General features: G+C 40.2%; 1 protein-coding gene across 23 annotated transcripts in view; it reads left to right on the top strand.

Moving 5' to 3' along the window:
• The window catches only part of CADPS2 (calcium dependent secretion activator 2), a 571224-nt gene that overhangs the window by 520584 nt on the left and 33219 nt on the right, over positions 1-17421 (top strand). For 22 of the 23 annotated variants that reach the window (XM_043872603.1, XM_043872601.1, XM_043872591.1 and 19 more), the window contains 2 exons: positions 7760-7843; positions 7943-7975. In XM_043872603.1, the coding sequence (XP_043728538.1) occupies positions 7760-7843; positions 7943-7975 (117 nt within the window). The remainder of the gene's footprint in view (positions 1-7759; positions 7844-7942; positions 7976-17421) is intronic. The other variant, XM_043872589.1, reaches the window with a different exon arrangement.

The raw sequence follows: 17421 nt of genomic DNA, 5'->3' as shown, positions 1-17421 counted from the left end.
TGTCATCTGCATATCTGAGGTTATTGATATTTTTCCCAGCAATCTTGATTCCAGCTCATGCTTCTTTCAGCCCAGCATTTTGCATGAGGTACTCTACATGTAAGTTAAATAAGCAGGGTGACAGTATACAGCCTTGACATACTTCTTTCCCAATTTTGAACCAGTCCATCCTTCCATGTCCGATTCTAACTGTTGCTTCTTGACCTGCATACAGGCTTCACTGGAGGCAGGTAAGGTGGTCTGGTATTCCCATCTCTTTCAGAATTTCCACAGTTTGTTGTGATCTACACAGTCAAAGGCTTTAGCATAGTCAATGAAGCAGAAATAGATGTTTTTCTGGAATTCTCTTGCTTTTTCTGTGATCCAGTGGATGTTGGCAATTTGATCTCTGGTTCCCCTGCCTTTTCTAAATCCAGCTGGAGCATCTGGACGTTCTCTGTTCATGTACTGTTGAAACCTCACTTGCAGAGTTTTGAGCATTACTCTGCTAGCGTATGAGATGAGTGCATTTGTGTGGTAGTTTGAACATTATTTGGCATTGCCTTTCTTGGGGATTGAAATGAAGACTGACGTTTTCCAGTCCTGTGGCCACTGCTGAGTTTTCTAAATTTGCTGGTACATTGAGTGCAGCGCTTTCACAACATCATCTTTTAGAATTTGAAATAACTCAACTGGAATTCCATCAGTTCCACTAGCTTTGTTGGTAGTGATGCTTCTTCCTAAGGCCCACTTGACTTCACACTCCAGGATGTCTGGCTCTAGGTGAGTGATCACACCATTGTGGTTATCTGGGTCATGAAGATCTTTTTTGTATAATTCTGTGTATTCTTGCCACCTCTTACTATCTTCTGCTTCTGTTAGGTCCATACCATTTCTGTCTTATTGTGCCCATCTGTGCATGAAATGTTCCCTTGGTATCTCTAATTTTCTTGAAGCGATCTCTAGTCTTTCCCATTCTATTGTTTTCCTCTATTTCTTTGCATTGATTGCTGAGGAAGGCTTTCATATCTCTCCTTGCTAGTCTTTGGAACTCTGCATTCAAATGGGAATATCTTTCCTTTTGTCCTTTGCCTTTAGCTTATCTTCTTTTCTCAGCTATTTGTAAGTTCTCCTCAGACAACCATTTTGCTTTTTTGCATTTCTTTTTCTTGGGGATGGTCTTGATCACTGCCTCCTGTACAATGTCACGAACCCCCGTCCATAGTTCTTCAGGCACTCTGTCAGATCTAATCTCTTGAATCTGTTTCTCACTTCCACTGTATGACTGTAAGGGATTTAATTTAGGTCATACCTAATGGTCTAGTTGTTTCCCCTACTTTCTTCAGTTTAAGTCTGGATTTGGTAATAAGAAGTTATGATCTGAGCCACAGTCAGCTCCCAGTCTTTTTTTGCTGACGTCTAGAGCTTCTCCATCTTCGTCTGCAAAGAATGTAACTAATCTGATTTCGGTGTTGACCATCTGGTGATGTCCATGTGTAGAGTCTTCTCTTGTGTTGTTGGAAGAGGGTGTTGCTATGACCAGTGTGTTCTTTTGACAAAGTTCTATTAGCCTTTGCCCTGCTTCATTTTGTATTCCAAGGCCAAACTCTTGACTGCCTACTTTTGCATTCCAGTCCCCGATGATGAAAAGGACAATTTTTTTTCAGTGTTGGTTCTAAAAGGCCTTGTAGCCTCCAGACTATGAGAAGTTGTTACTGTCTGTAAGCCATCCAGTCTATGGCATCCGTTGCAGCAGTCTGAGCAGACTAAGACAAGGGGTTAATAGTGGGGAGAGGAAGGAGAACATTGAGGATTCGTCTAGGTCTATAGCCTGAAGCAGGAGATGGATGTTGATGTGTTTCAGTGATGCAAGGTGCCCTGGGAGAGGAATAGATTTAGACGAAAAGACAATGATATCAGTATCAGGCATTTGGGAGTTGAGCTACCTCTGAAATACTGGAAGGAGGACATACCAAGAGAACATTCATATATTTAGGTGTTTGGGGCTAGAGTTTAGAGGAAGGATATGGGATTGAAATACTAATGTAACCATAAGATGTCAGCCATTGGAAATGATTCTATCAGTAGCTGCTGTTCTCAGGCATATGTGTTATAACTGGAATCCCTGTGGAAGATGTGGAGAGATGAAAACCACCTTAAAGAAAGCAAAAGCAAAAGCTTCCAGGGGACTTCCCTGTCAGTCCAGTGTTTAAGACTCTGTGCTTCTGATACAGGAGACTTGGGTTCAGTTCCTGGTGGAGGAACTAAGATCCCAAATGCTATGTGATGTGGCCGAAGAAAAAGTTTCTAGCCAGAAAAGCACTTAGATAATTTTTACCAAGAAAAAAAAAAATGAAGGCAGGATGATTAAATCTTGCCAAGGAAAGGATAAAAGAAATGCCATATTTATTGCTACCTTATATCAAGGCTATAGTTTTTCCAGTGGTCATGTATGGATATGAGAGTTGGACTATAAAGAAAGCTGAGCGCCAAAGAATTGATGCTTTTGAGCTGTGGTGTTGGAGAAGACTCTTGAGAGTCCCTTGGACTGCAAGGAGATCCAACCAGTCCATCCTAAAGGAGATCAGTCCTGGGTGTTCATTGGAAGGACTGATGCTAAAGCTGAAATTCCAATACTTTGGCCACCTGATGTGAAGAGCTGACTCATTGGAAAAGACCCTGATGCTGGGAAAGATTGAGGGCAGGAGAAGAAGGGAACGACAGAGGATGAGATGGTTGGATGGCATCACCTACTCAATGGACATGGGTTTGGGTGGATTCCGGGAGTTGGTGATGGACAGGTAAGCTTGGTGTGCTGCAGTTTATGGGGTTGGGAAGAGTCAGACACGACTGAGCGACTGAACTGAACTAATTGTTGTTGTTCAGTCACTAAGTCATGTGTCCAACTCTTTAGCACCCTGTGGACTACAGCATGCCAGTCTTTCCTGTCCTTCACTGTCTCCTGGAGTTTGCCCAAACTCATGTCCATTGAGTCAACAATGCCACCTAATGACTCCTGGAAAAACCATAGTGTTGACTAGACGGACCTTTGTTGGCAAAGTGATGTCTCTGCCTTTTAATACACTATCTAGGTTTGTCATAGCCTTTATTAGAATTAATTAACTCGGACAAACTGGGAATTCAGGAGAGCTAGACTTCATTCCTACTTCATGCTAGCAACTGGGTCTCCTTGCATAACTCAGTTTCCTCATCAAAAAAGCAGGAGCATTGGATGAGAAAAATATCTACAGCCTTTTCTCAGTCTAAAGCAAAGATCCTTATATATGTTTGTGTGTGGAGGCCTCGGGGGCCTGCATCTTTTCTGCCCAGGCTCTCAAGTTCCATAGCACACACAATGTGCTAGAGTTAGAAAACAACCCTGAGATCACCTAGCAGGGACTTTTCAAGCATTTTTATGATGTCTGTGACATATATATACTTTTATATATACTTTTATGATGTTTGTGAGATACATCAGTATTTAATGTCTTCACATATGTCTTAAGTGTTGGTTGTTCAGTTACTAAGTCATGTCCAACTCTTTGTGACCCCATGGACTGCAACCTGCCAGGCTCCTGTGTCCATGGGATTTTCTGGGCAAGAATGCTGGAGGCCATTTCCTTCTCCAGGGGATCTTCTCGACCCAGGGATCGAACCCTGGTCTCTTGCATTGGCAGGCGGATTCTTTACCACTAGTGCCACCTGGGAAGCCCATAAATACATATACATACACACGAAGACCTATCCTTCTTGATAACCTGGAATATTTTTCCCTGTATTTCCCTTAAAAGGGCCAGAGGACAGATCTGACCTGTCTGGATGATGTAATTAAAGTATCTTCTCCCCCAACCCTAACTCAACAAGATTAAGTCAACTATTTTTTTTTTTTAGATTTGTTTGTTTATGTGTTTTTGACTGTGGCATGTCTTCTTAGCTTTATATACACACATAGGAAAATGCCTCTTAAACCCTGTTAAAACCCAGCAGGAAATTTAAACCCATATGCCGTGTGGCACAATGCAAGTTTCATTCTACTGGTCACTTCATTGCGCCTTCATCTTTAATTTCCCTGAGGGTGTACGTGATGAGGCAAAGTTGGTAATCACCCAGACAGACTTTAGGTGCTCAGTATTATTCCAACAAACCCAGTAAATGACATCCACAGTAAAGAGCAGGGAAACAAAGAGATTACAGGGTTTCATTCCCACCCGACATTCTCAAGAGAACAGAGCTCAAGGCAATCTGTGAGTATTTATATACTCCCTGAGCTGTACAGAGAAAGTTCACAGGAAGCAGTTAAAGACACAGCGACTAAATCCAGCATTTCACTGGATTTTTTTTGGATTCTTGCAGCTTTACACAGTTAAAAGCCAGGTGGAAACTACATTGCTGTTAGTCAATGTTGATATTAATAGATGTGGGGTTTTAAGGTAGCTCTTCCACCACGTGTGCCTTGACAAAGAAAACCTTCCTGTTGGAACCATATGGCTTACCTGGGTGATCCCAGGGGGCCAGGCACTGCTCACTGCCGTGTAAGCACTTAGAGTCCCTGCTTGTGCGGCCTCCCCCGGGACCATTTGGAGTAGGAAGGATCCCAGGGAGACACTCTGCCCTGTTGTTAACATGGAGGCCAAGAATTCTGTGACATGCGTGCAGCAGGACCACCCATCCACACGTTGGCCTCGGTGGGGTATAACCTGGTGCTGTTCATACTCTGCAAAGGACAACCTAGGCAGGCTGCCGTCTGCCACAGTGGGGAAACTTCTGCCTGATCTGTGGGGGTCATCTGCTGATGGACTTGCCCCAGTGTTGTTTTAGCCACTGCATTTCAGCTGTCCTGCTCAGGTTCCATGCTACCATGTGAATGAAGCTTACCCACTCTCCTCCAGTGGAAGTCAGTTCAGTTATACTATTTGTCCCTCATCACTTCCTGCCTTGCCTCATGACCAACTGTATACATCTCTTTCTCTCCTGCTAGTTTGTATGTTCCTGGAGGGAAGGTTCTAAGAGTCATACTTTTTGTATTTCCCATATTGTGAAGTGAAGTCGCTCAGTTGTGTCCAACTCTTTGCGACCCCGTGGACTGTAGCCCACCAGGCTCCTCCACCTGTGGGATTTTCCAGGCAAGAGTACTGGAGTGGGTTGCCATTTCCTTCTTCAGGAGCTCTTCCCAACCCAGGGATCGAACCTGGGTCTCCCACATTGCAAACAGACGCTTTACCATCTGAGCCACCAGGGAAACTCCAATAATAATAATAACCAAATAGTATTTATTGAACACTTATTATATACCAGGCACATAACTGTCATATCATTTAATTATTACAACTTTGTAGTTTGATGATAAAAAACAGAGCTTTGGAGCCAGACCACCTGTATCCAAAGCCTCCCTCCTCTACCGTCAGCCCCAACACCTTGAGACAGACAGGATTCCGACCTGGGTCTTCTGACTTATATTGTCAACTCTATCCTGCCTCCATAGATATCATTTCATTGAATAAGACCCATTCTCTCATAACCAAATTTATTATTTCTCCTTACCACTGAACAACCCCACGGTTACCCCCACTAACTTGTAACTTAATATGTGTAGGTTTTTAGACATATAATCCCTAGTGATTTAGCTAATCATACCAATGGTATTCATTCTTTACATCTCTTAGTGTGTTGCCGTTTTCACAGGCCCTTCATCTGAATCATCTCTGTTGATCTTCACCCCATCCTTGTGGTGGGCAGAGCAGTGTCATCCTCCTCGTTTTATGGATGAGTACACTGAGGCTGGAGAAGCTGAATGTCCAGCCTCTTAACTCACAGCCAAAGAGTAGGCAGAGCTACAACTCGACCTCAGACCTTCTAAACCCATCCAAGGTCGGCCTCTAGCTTGGCTGGCCCCTCAGCATCACTCCCCCGTGGAGACAAATGCTTGCAGGCACCAGGGACCAGGTGCTGTGCTAGAGCCTTCAGCGGTGCAGGTTGTCTGGTAACCATAGCAATGGTCGCTCTCCTCGTGGCGAATGAGATCACCCAGCTCACACTAGCGCTCAGGATTTGAGTTACTAGAGATGAGGCATTTTCCACAGAGGGCCATTAAGTTTGGAATTCCCTTCCCCTGATCTGACAGAGCCCTGGAGTATTGGCCTTCTGGGTCTTTGCCAACCACATCAAGTTGAGTTAGCCAGCTGTGATAGGTAAGAAATCTGAACGAGCAGGAGGAAAGTGCTCAGTGGACGTTTAGTTGTGAGCAATTTGTAATTTTGTGTTTTTTGCTGTTTGTGTGCCCTAGGATAACTAACCGACCATATATAATTCTTGTTCTTTAAAAACAAAATTTTAGTCAGCGGTTTGCATGAATCTGTTTCTGTGTTCTTACATCATGTCGCAAATGATGTGATGGAGAAACCTATAGGGAAGTTTTTGTTTCTTTTGCATAAACTATTTTGCAGTAATTGACCAGCCATAGAGAAAAGAGTATCTCCTGTGCACTCTCAGTGAGCTCCCTGGTCACCAGAGACCAATAAGCTGTGTCCCTGGAACTATTATCACTTTGTTGAAGAAGCTGCTATGTGAACAAAAACCAGCCTTCATTAATTTCCCTTTTCGTATTTAAAAAACCTTGTCAGTATTTTCCCTTTGGGAAAGTATAATTTTTCAATAGTGCATATTATTTTAGTTCTAAAAAGGAAAGATGTAGGATAGTAGATACTTATTAACATCTCTTCTTTATCTTCATGCCAGATCTTAATGTTCCCACTCAATGAAATAAAATGCTCCACATTTTAAATTACATTATGTATATATATCTTAATTTTCATTTCATAGAAACTAAAAGTTTAGAAAGGTAGAACTCTTAAGACAGTTTAAATTCCATACTACTCCCCCAACACAAACACACTGTTTGACTGATGGGGGAACTGGTGCACTGGTTGTCTGGACCCCACATAGTAGTCAGTAACAGAATCAGCTCAGTCTGGTGCTCTTTCCATTGTACCCTGACATGTGTGTCTCTGTTTGAGCTCCTGATTGCTTTGTAAGCTTCTGAAAGCTGGGGTGATCCTTACGTGTCCCAGTTGGAGCTGCTTGGTGAATACTCGCTAGCTAAAGTATCAGACTTCATTTTAGTGTTACAAGAGCCTCAGATGTTGCACCTCCTTTTCATTATCTGTTCTCTTTTTCATTCAGCCTCTTCTGTGATTAGAAAAAGTTGGGGAATGGTCAAGTGATATATGATAGAATGGGATTTGAACACTTGACCATTGTTGCTTCTAGACATCTGTATTTTTTTCTTGAGGTGTTATTGACCTGCAACACTGTATTAGTTGCAGGTATACAATATAATGATTTGATACCTGTATGAATTTCAAAATGGTCACCAAAATAAGTCTGCTTAACCTCATCCATCCCCATTCATAGTTATAATATTTTTCCTTGTGATGAGAACTTATCTATACTGGAGTTGAAAGTTATTTTAAGGAATAGTCTCAGGGATTTAAAGTTATTTACTAAGTGGTTTAAATTATCTCACACATAGTAACCAGACTCCTATTATACATTGTTCTTTTGTCTTTAAAAATGTACATATTATTTCCTGAAAAGTGAAAGGACCTTAGAGTTCATCTTCAAAATAAGAGAATAAACATCATAAGCCAACCTCTTAGGTGTGAGTTTGTACATTTTGGGTTTTTGTGCCAAAAAGAAGAAGTTGGTCCAGGAATTGTTTGCCCTGTTATGCGTTTGTGTGCACAGTCCTACCCTAAATACTCAACCATAAACTGTGTTCTAGTTTGTTTCAGTGCTGGAAGGGGTGTTGTCTAAGCTCTCAAGATATGATGAAGGCACTTTCTTTTCATCCATCCTGTCATTCACTGTGAGTATTTTGAATGAGTTCTCCTCTCTCTTTTGACTGCTGTCATAGTACTTATCAGTTAAGAAAACAATTCTCATAATTATCTCTTTTCCACTTAAGGTGAAAGCAGCTGCAAAATATGTTGATGTTCCAGTAAGTATTTTTTATTTGCTTTTAAAAACTATATATAATTCTTCTAAAAATGTATCTATGGTTCACCATGGGTTTATTTCAAATCTTTAAACCAGTGTGATTCCCTCAGGGAGCAGTTTATTTTTCTTAAGTGAGGGCCAGCCCTCATAGCAAAACCTGACAAGGTTATTTCACTGTACTTTTCCTGTTGCAACTTGGGGACTCTTATGGAGGTCAGTTCATCATGAGAATTTACCAGCTCAGGGGGTAGCTCCAGGATCAGGGAGAAAATGCCTCACATTATTTATAGAAAAAAATTCACTCTCCTTCCCTTTCCATGAAGGCTCTAACAGGTGTCTTATAGGAGTTTAAGTAACAAACAAGAGGAATCAGTTAAATCAGAGGACTAGTTTTCTAAATACAGAAGTGTTATAAACAAATCAGTGTTGACTTACTTATCATTTGGTTTTTCACAGAATTCTTGGGAAATAATGCATAACCTGTAAATTTGTTCAAAAATTAAGAGAGGAAACTATGAAACTTACTTAGCTACAAGGAAAAAAAAATTTACGTGATAAATATAATCAATAAGTTAGTACAGCATTTGTAAGTTGACAATCATTAACAAAGTTTTTGCCTTAAATTCCATTATCACGTATATATGATCAAGGCCTCTGATAGTCTGTTGAATCATGTGTCTTGGCATGTATATCAAAGAGTTAGAGCACAATGGAAAAAAAAACCATAAAATTTAAAACTAAGTGGAATATAAGTCATCTCATCTTTAATTCAGGCTGTGCTTGAATAGCATTACCATCTCTAGGTCATTATTATAAATGTTAGCACTTTTAGTGCTGGCAAGCTTTGTATATCTGTTGTAGGTGGCCCTTATTTTTAAATTGCATGACTTCATTTTATACTATGGATTCGACAGTCCCCAGATTTACTGATGCTATAGTTATTAAAAATGAACATTTGAAATGAAAAGGCTATGGACTTTCCTATCTTTGCCTAGGGTTTCTTGGGAGTAGGTTTTGTTTGTTTTTAGTTTTACAAATAATTCCCAAAGAAGTTTTGGCATACTCTTTGTCTTGTATTAGAATCAGAAAATCAGTACTGGGCAATAAGCAGAATTAATCACATGTGTGTGATCCTGCAAAGGAGCCTCTCAAAAGAGAGAAAGGAAGCAGTAAGGGGGAATAGTTTATATTTGCTGTCTGAAGAAGAAAAGGACAAGTCATCATGGGAACATATGGACTTTATTGTTCTTAATGAGTACTTTATAATATAGATTTTGTTTCTAATTTTGAATTATTAAATACAAATGGAATGGAACACCGCAATTATTTCTGTTCTTAGGGCTTTTGCAATTCTTAATTTGACTCTGTACTAGATCTGTTAGAGCCCATAGAGCTTCATCGTTGAAAGATACGGAAAGTGGTTCATTCATGCTCCTTCTGATGCAGAAGCCCCCTCTCCTGATAGCCCTCAAAAAGATTCAGTCAAGCTCTTTTAATTTTTTTAGTGATTGTAGGCTCACCATAAGGCAGCTTCCTCTTATGTGTAACGAGTTGAAATTCTGTACCTCTGTGATTTCTATCTTGGTTCTAATTCCTTTTCTGCATGATAGCCCTTCAGATATTTGGTGATAATTATCATGCATCCTCTTCCCAAGAGATATGATGGCTATTCAAAAGGATTTGTTGTCTAAGGAATTCTTATTTTCTACATTAAACATCCTTAACTTTTTCACTAAATTTGTTGAATAAATCTTATTTAATAATCACTAAGTGCTAGACTCTGGGCTACAATGAAAATATATATATGTCCTGCCTGCAAGCTGTTCAGTGTCTAGGAATAAAAGAGATAGAGAAATAGTTCAGTTCAGTCGCTCAGTCGTGTCTGACTCTTTGCGACTCCATGATCTGCAGCACACCAGGCTTCTCTGTCCATTACCAGCTCCCAGAGCTTACTCAAACTCATGTCCATCGAGTCGGTGATTCCATCCAACCATCTCATCCTCTGTCATCCCTTTCTCCTGCCCTCAATCTTGCCCAGCATCAGGGTCTTTTCCAGTGACTCAGTTCTCAGTTCCAACTGACTCAGTTTCATGATAGACATATCATGAAAACAGCCATAGCAATTGTGCTCAGACTCTTTACCATACCAGTCACTCTCTAATGAATTCCAACTTACTAATGTCACTATTATATCAAGTTGCCACACACAGCAAAGCATACTAAACCATAGATGTGGTGTGACCATGGTAGATTGCTAGAGTTTCTCCCTTAGATCTGGAAGTAAAATTTAATTTCAAAAATTATGAGATGCTGTTGGCTGTTACTATTTTTTTAATGCTAAAACTCCAGCAAGATACCTCTCCGAAGCAATCTTTTACAGAGAACTTTATGAGAAAAAAGAACAGTGGCTTACCTTTCACAAAAATTAACTTACAACTGATTTAAAAACCTACTTGTGAAATGCAAGCTATAAAACTTCTGGAAGAAAACATAAGAGAAAATACTACCTTAAGTTTAGATACAAACCCCAAAACATCCATGAAAGAGAAACATTGTAAGTTGGAATTAATAGGTGGCTCAGATGGTAAAGAATCTGCCTGCAATGCGAGAGACCTGGGGTGGGAAGATCCCCTGGAGGAGGGCATGCCGGCACACTCCCGTATTCTTGCCTGGAGAACCCCCATCGACAGAGGAGCCTGGCGGGCTTCAGTCCATGGGGGTCACAAAAAATCAGATGCAACTAAGCACACACAGCACTCTGCACTTTAAAGGAAGTAAAAAGACAAGCTACAGACATATTTGCTCAAGGACTTTATCCAAAATGTGCAGACAACTCTTAACACTCAAGGATAAGAAAACAAACAGCACAATTAAAAAAATGGGCAAAAGATCAGAACAGATACTACAGTGAAGACATATAGGTATCAAATAGGCACATAAAAAGGTGCTCAATATCATTTGTCATTTGAGAAATAAAAATTAAAACAATGAGATACTATTACACACCTATTGGTATGGCTAAAATTTAACACTGTTAATAGCAAAATGTTGACAACGATCCAGTGCAAGAGGAATTCTCATTCATTGCTGGTGGAAATGCAAAATTGTACAGCCACTTTGGGAGACTATTTGGCAGTTTCTTACAAACCTAAATATAGGCTTTAGCAACCCACTGATTACACTCCTAGGTATTTATTCAACTGATCTGAAAATATATGTCCACAATGAAACCTGCAAAAATGTTCATAGCAGCTTTATTCATAATCACCAAAAATTGAAAGCAACCAAAATGTCTTTCAGTCCAGCCTATGGATAAACAAGAAGTGGTATATCCATACAATTAAGTGGTATTCCTAATGCAAAAGAGAAGAAGGAATTCATGTTCCTGGAACATAATTGATTATCTGGTATACCTTATAATTATAGCACAACTAAAGATGTATAAGTGTCAATAACAGAAAATGATTCAAATCTAGTCACTTAAATATAGCATGTTATGAACATAGTCTTATGTATCTTTGTACTTTCGTGATACTTCTTTATAAAAGAAAACATATCATACATAAGAGAAAAGTCATTAAAATGTTCCTGAACAAAAAGAAACTTTGTTATCTCATGCATCTTAGCAAAGAAGCTGGTAGGGCCTCCCATGATGTCTTCCTAGTCAAGGTGATAAAGAGTGACCTTCAGATGGTTTGATAGATTTTTTTTCTTGATTAAATAGCCCTCATCTGGAGACAAGGGGTTTCCCTCATAGCTCAGTCAGTAAAGAATCTTCCTTCAATGCAGGATACCCGGGTTTTGATTCCTGGGTGGGGAAGATCCTCTGGAGAAGGAAATGGCAACCCACTCCAGTATTCTCGCTTGGAGAACTCCATAGACAGAGGAGCCTGGCAGGCTACAGTCCATGGGATTGCAAGAGTCGGACACGACTTAATGACTAAACCACCCAACCACCAATCTGGAGACAAGTTCCTGTCATAGTTACACAGTTCAAGGCTCCATTATTGAACCTTGGTGTGTTCATGGTGGCAAAAACCTCAGACATTAAAGAAAAGCAAGACCTGGAGAGAATGAGTCTGTTCATCCTAACAGTAACTTAGCTGAAGGGAACTCAGTCCTGAGAGACGGGGAGGGAAAACAGGGCCAGCATGAAAACATTCACCTTAGCTTCACAGATGGGAACACCAGGCCCAAACCAAACATTCAGTAGAGTTAAAGTAGTATATTAATGTCATGTTCGTTTCTTGCTGTATAGCAAAGTGAATCAGCTATATGTAGACCTATCTCCCCTCTTTTTTATATTTCCTTCCCCTTTAGGTCACCACAGGAGAAGGAAATGGCAACCCACTCCAGTACTCTTGCCTGGAAAATCCCATGGACGGAGGAGCCTAGTAGGCTACAGTCCACGGGGTCGCAGAGTCGGACACGACTGAGCGACTTCCCTTTAGGTCACCACAGAGCATTGGGTAGAGTTCCCTGTGCTGTACAGTAGGTTATCATTAGTTGGGTTTTCCTGATGGCTCAGTTGGTAAAGAATCTGCCTGCAATGCACGCGACCCCTTTTCAATTCCTGGGTCAGGAAGATCCCCTGGAGAAGGGATAGGCCAGCCACTCCAGTATTCTTGAGCACCCTTCGTGGCTCAGCTGATAAAGAATCCACCTGCAGTGGGGAGACCTGGGTTCAATCCCTGGATTGGAAAGATCCCCTGGAGAAGGAGTTAGCTCTTTTATACATAATAGTATAAATATGTCATTCCCACTCTCCCAATTCATCCCACCCCACCTATCCACCCACCTTGGTGTCCATAACATTTATTCTCTACATCTGTGTCCCTATTATGCCAATAAAAATTTTTTTAATTAAAAAAAATTTAGGTAGTATATTAAAACTAACCCCCCCCTCAAAGACATATTGCCTCCCTATAAGGTTGGGAAGATGTAGCTGATAGCAATATGTGTTAGAAAATAGGATGAGAATGTGTATGAGACCATAATGTAAGGTAGCTACTGAAAACAAAACCACGAGGTAGTGTGGACCTGTGGAGGGAACACAGCAGAGAAGGTATAAACCAAACTCAGGAGCCAGACTGCCTCACTTTCAACCTTTGCTCCACCACTTTGCTCAGTATCTGTATAATCTTGAGCATCAGTTTCTTTTTTTTTTACAGCTTTATTGAGGCATAACTGATATATTAAAAACTGCACATATTTAGTGTTTATAATTAGATGAGTTTGGAAATAGGCATATACCTGTGTGTGGGCTTCCCAGATGGTGCAGTGGTAAAGAATCCACCTGCCAATGCAGGAGACACGAGAGACCCAGTTCGATCCCTGTGTCGGGAAGATCCTCTGGAGGAAGAAATGGCAACCCACTCCAGTATTGCCTGAAAAATTCCATAGACTGAGGAGCCTGGCGGATTATAGTCCATGGGGTTGCAAAAGAATCAAACATGACCGAGTGTCTAAACATGTAGCACACATATACCTGTGTGAACATCAATTATTTTATCAAAGGGAAATAGAATTATACCACTTCTAGGCTTGTTGCAAATATGTTAAGCACTTTTCAAGATTCCTAGAATGAAATTAGTGATCGATAAGTGTTAGCTGTCATTATACAACATTATTATTGATTATAGTAAATCTAGTATCCAGATTCTAAAAAAATAATCATTCTGTTCTATACTATCTTGTTCACATCTATTAATGTGGCAAATCTATCAATAGTCTTTTAAAACCAACATATACTTTTTAGTTTACCTCCTATTGTAGAGAGCAGCCAGCATAGTTAAGGGAATCTGGAAATAATGGCTTATAAAGAAAAAAAAGAGGGGGGAATCAGGATATTACTCTTGAGGGAGGAAAAACCTAAGAGACAAGAGAGTGCTCTTTAATATATGGAGTTCCCATTTTACAGAAGAGGAAGCCTTAATATTTATCCGGTCAAGAGGACAGAACAAGGATCAGTAACTAAAACCCAGTGGGAGGCAGAACTGAAGTCAGTGTGTTAAGAACAAAAAAAGAAACTAAAATTCTTTACAAGGGTGATATAGTATAGTAGCAGTTACTCCACTCTTTTACCAGATGTGGTACTGCAGATGGCTGAATTATGTGGGGAAAATAACCAGATGACACTTAACATTTAAAGGGACATTTAAAAGCCCTTTCTGGGGCTTCTTTAATGGTCCAGAGGCTGAGAATCTGCCTGGCAATGCAAAAGACACAGGTTCGATTCCAGGTTAGGAAACTGAGATCCCACGTGCCTCACAGCAAGTGAGCCCACGCATCACAACTAGAGGGTCCGCACACTGCAATGAAGACCCCACCTGCCACAGCAGAGATCGGATGGAACCAAATAGATTTTTTGTAAAAGCCCTTTCCAACTCCAATTCTGCAATTTTGTTTTACAGGCCGTTAAGTTATAGGGCATTTTGGTGTGGGTGTGTATGTGAACAATGCCTATTGCAGGTTATTACACACATCACATGTGACCTCTGCACTAGTCAGTGAGGTGACACAGCTAAAGAGACCTGGAGGACAAGATGAGGTTGACGGCGACCAAGGACAAGGACACTCCCCCTGGATCGGCTGCTTAGCGCTGCCGCCTGACCCTGGTGGTCCTCCCTGAGAAGGTGGAGATGGCTTATCTTTTTCCTGTCTTCATTAACAGTTCTCTCAAACGTTCTCTCTCTGTTATAACACTTGCCGAAGATTTCTAACCTTCCCGTTCTCCACAGTGTGACTTGAATTCAGCTCTGTACTGTGGGGGCTTCCCAGGTGGTGCTAGTGGTAAAGAACCTACCTGTCAATGCAGGAAACAGAAGAGACATGGGTTCGATCCTTGGGTTGGGACGATTCCCTGGCGAAGGAAATGCAACCCACTCCAGTGTTCTTGCCTGGGAAGTCGCATGGACAAAGGAGCCTAGTGGGCTACAGTCCATGGGGTTGCAAAGAGTGGCCCATGAGTGAGCGACTGAGCACGCAGCATACTCTACTGGACAGGCTTGGTGTGGAGTCCGGGATCTCAGTTCAAGTCCCACCTCTGCCCCTTACTGGCAGTCTGACCCCTGGGCTTCCCACCTGGGCAGTGACGACAGTGGTGTCATTCCCTGGGCTGTCTCCTTCACTGGTTTCTTTTGAGGATTTGATGCACATATTAATGTGGATAATATTAAATAATAATAAAAGTACATATTTGTTTATAAAAATAATAAAAATATACATTATAAAAATAATAAAAGCATATAGTATGTGCTTTATAAATGTCACACACTGTTCATGTAAATAGGATTGTCTTCGCTTCTACCTGGAATGATGCTCCCCGCACCATACATTGCCCTGCACCCTCTGCTTCAGAGCATGACCATTTTCCAAAAGAAAAACCATTTTGTTTTCCACAGGGTGAAAAACATTAGATTGCTTTTCATTTATTCTCCTTTTATTTTAGACTCTCAAGCACCTTGCATGTGCCAGTGATGACTTTTCAAAGTATAGCCAGTCAGTTCAGTGACAAGAGGTGTTTTTCCTCCTTCCTTTGTTCAGACATTGTTTGTTACCCAGATGAGGCCGCTGGAACAGCCGGTGCTTTACGTCAGAGGGAGAGCCAGGCAGAACATGGGGAATGGTGCGCGTGCCCACTGGGACGTGTTCACCTGCAGAGGCAGATCACACCCGGACCAAGCTGAGAGTCTCGCCGTTATAGGAGCAGGCGAGGTTGCCTTCTGTGCTTCCTAGAAGAGTGCTTTGCTTCTTTCATCTTTATTTCTTTCGTTTTCTTGTCTGTCTCATTCCTCTTACAGAAGGGTAATCCATGAACTGCCTCCAGACCCTGACATTCTAGCATCCTCATGTGTCCTTTAGGCCAAAATCTGAAAGGTTCCAAGTTAGTGCCAAATAACACAACCCCAGGCAATCTGAATTTTAAAGGCGAAATGAAATAATACCCACAGCATTTAAAGTTTAGTCTTCAAGTCCTCAGTGTAGTTTCTATAGTTGACATCATAGCAACTATAGATAGACAGGGGAAGGTTACAGCAGTATTATAAATGGGAGATTTAATTTCTTCCTAGTCACCCTAATTACTCATAATAATGAAATATTATAATATTGAGTATATATAATAATGAAAATAATATTATAAAGCTAGTGTGTGACATACATGTTATCACTTTCCTCTCTGTATCAGCAGCTAATCGTCAAAACTCTTGAGACGTTAGTGATCTTATAGATCAGAAATAGCAAGAGAGATACTATATGCTCATGAGCTCAAGTGGGTAAGTCATAGTAAGATGAAAATTAAGCCCATAAGTCTCAGTTGAAAATCAACCTGCCTCTTTTCCTTGAGTACTTTAGGCTATTATTTTAAATTACTATTCAATATTCCTTTTAATATTTAAAATCACCTCCTCTTTGGAAGGTTTTCTGCCACGATACAACAAAAATGTTTAAACGTGCTAGCACTTAAATCAATGAACACATAAAATATGTCACTATTTAGAAGGAATAGTGTGAAGCTTTCGGGTGAATTTTAAGAATTTGAACAATATGACTGCATACACTATAGGAGCGTTAATTATAGCGGATTCTGATGTAAGATATTCTTGCAGCATTGTGGTAGGAATCTGCTTTTTTACTGACTGTGCTTACAGGGAGCAAACAGAAGACTCTTATCCAGAGCAAGAATTCTGGAGTAATGGAACCCTATCCCTTAGAATGTGGGACTGAATGAAATTACATACTTAAAACACACATGTTGCATGCTCCAAGTCCGAGAGATGTTTTCAAATGGATGTGCATGCCATTATCTAATTCAGAATTTTCTACTTCCTAATTTGGATTCAAAATGCATTATAGTGTGAATTAATAGAATTTTGAATAGCTCTACATTTAACAAAGGAAGAGGTATCTGTGGCTGCTGCTGGAAATAATTTGATTTAAAAACCTAGATAAACTGTTATTAGAAAATCTTGAAAATTTTATATCCTTACGGCTTTTCCATTATTTACATTTCTTCTCCCCCTTTTTATGAATTAGTCTTCATCCTGGGCTTATATTTAAGTTGGAATAAGTCTAATTTGAAGGCCTTCATTCAGTTTCTTTCTTTTTGATTTTCTATGTGTGAATACAATATAATTACTTTAGTTTTTGGAAAATTTGGTTTAAAAAAGTGTATATATGTTTTACATACAATCATCACACCTATACTCAAAACTTTTTTTTTAACTTTAAGTATTTGAGTGTATGTAACTTCTTAAACTACTCCAAATACTTTTGAGAAACTTAATTTTAAGAACATTTTCACTCAAATATAAAACATAGAAATTGCTGCATAAATTCCGAACTAATAAGGAACATATTAAACAATAAAAGAAAAAATATGTTGTTATTAAAGGTACCTCAGATAAGTTGTGTGTTTGTACAGTTAGGTCCTACGTTCTCTGATGA

The sequence above is a fragment of the Cervus elaphus genome, chromosome 18 (genome assembly GCF_910594005.1).
Source record: "Cervus elaphus chromosome 18, mCerEla1.1, whole genome shotgun sequence".
Lineage (NCBI taxonomy): Eukaryota > Metazoa > Chordata > Mammalia > Artiodactyla > Cervidae > Cervus > Cervus elaphus.
The sequence above is the reverse complement of the archived record's forward strand: the minus strand, read 5'-3'. Positions and strand labels throughout refer to the sequence as shown.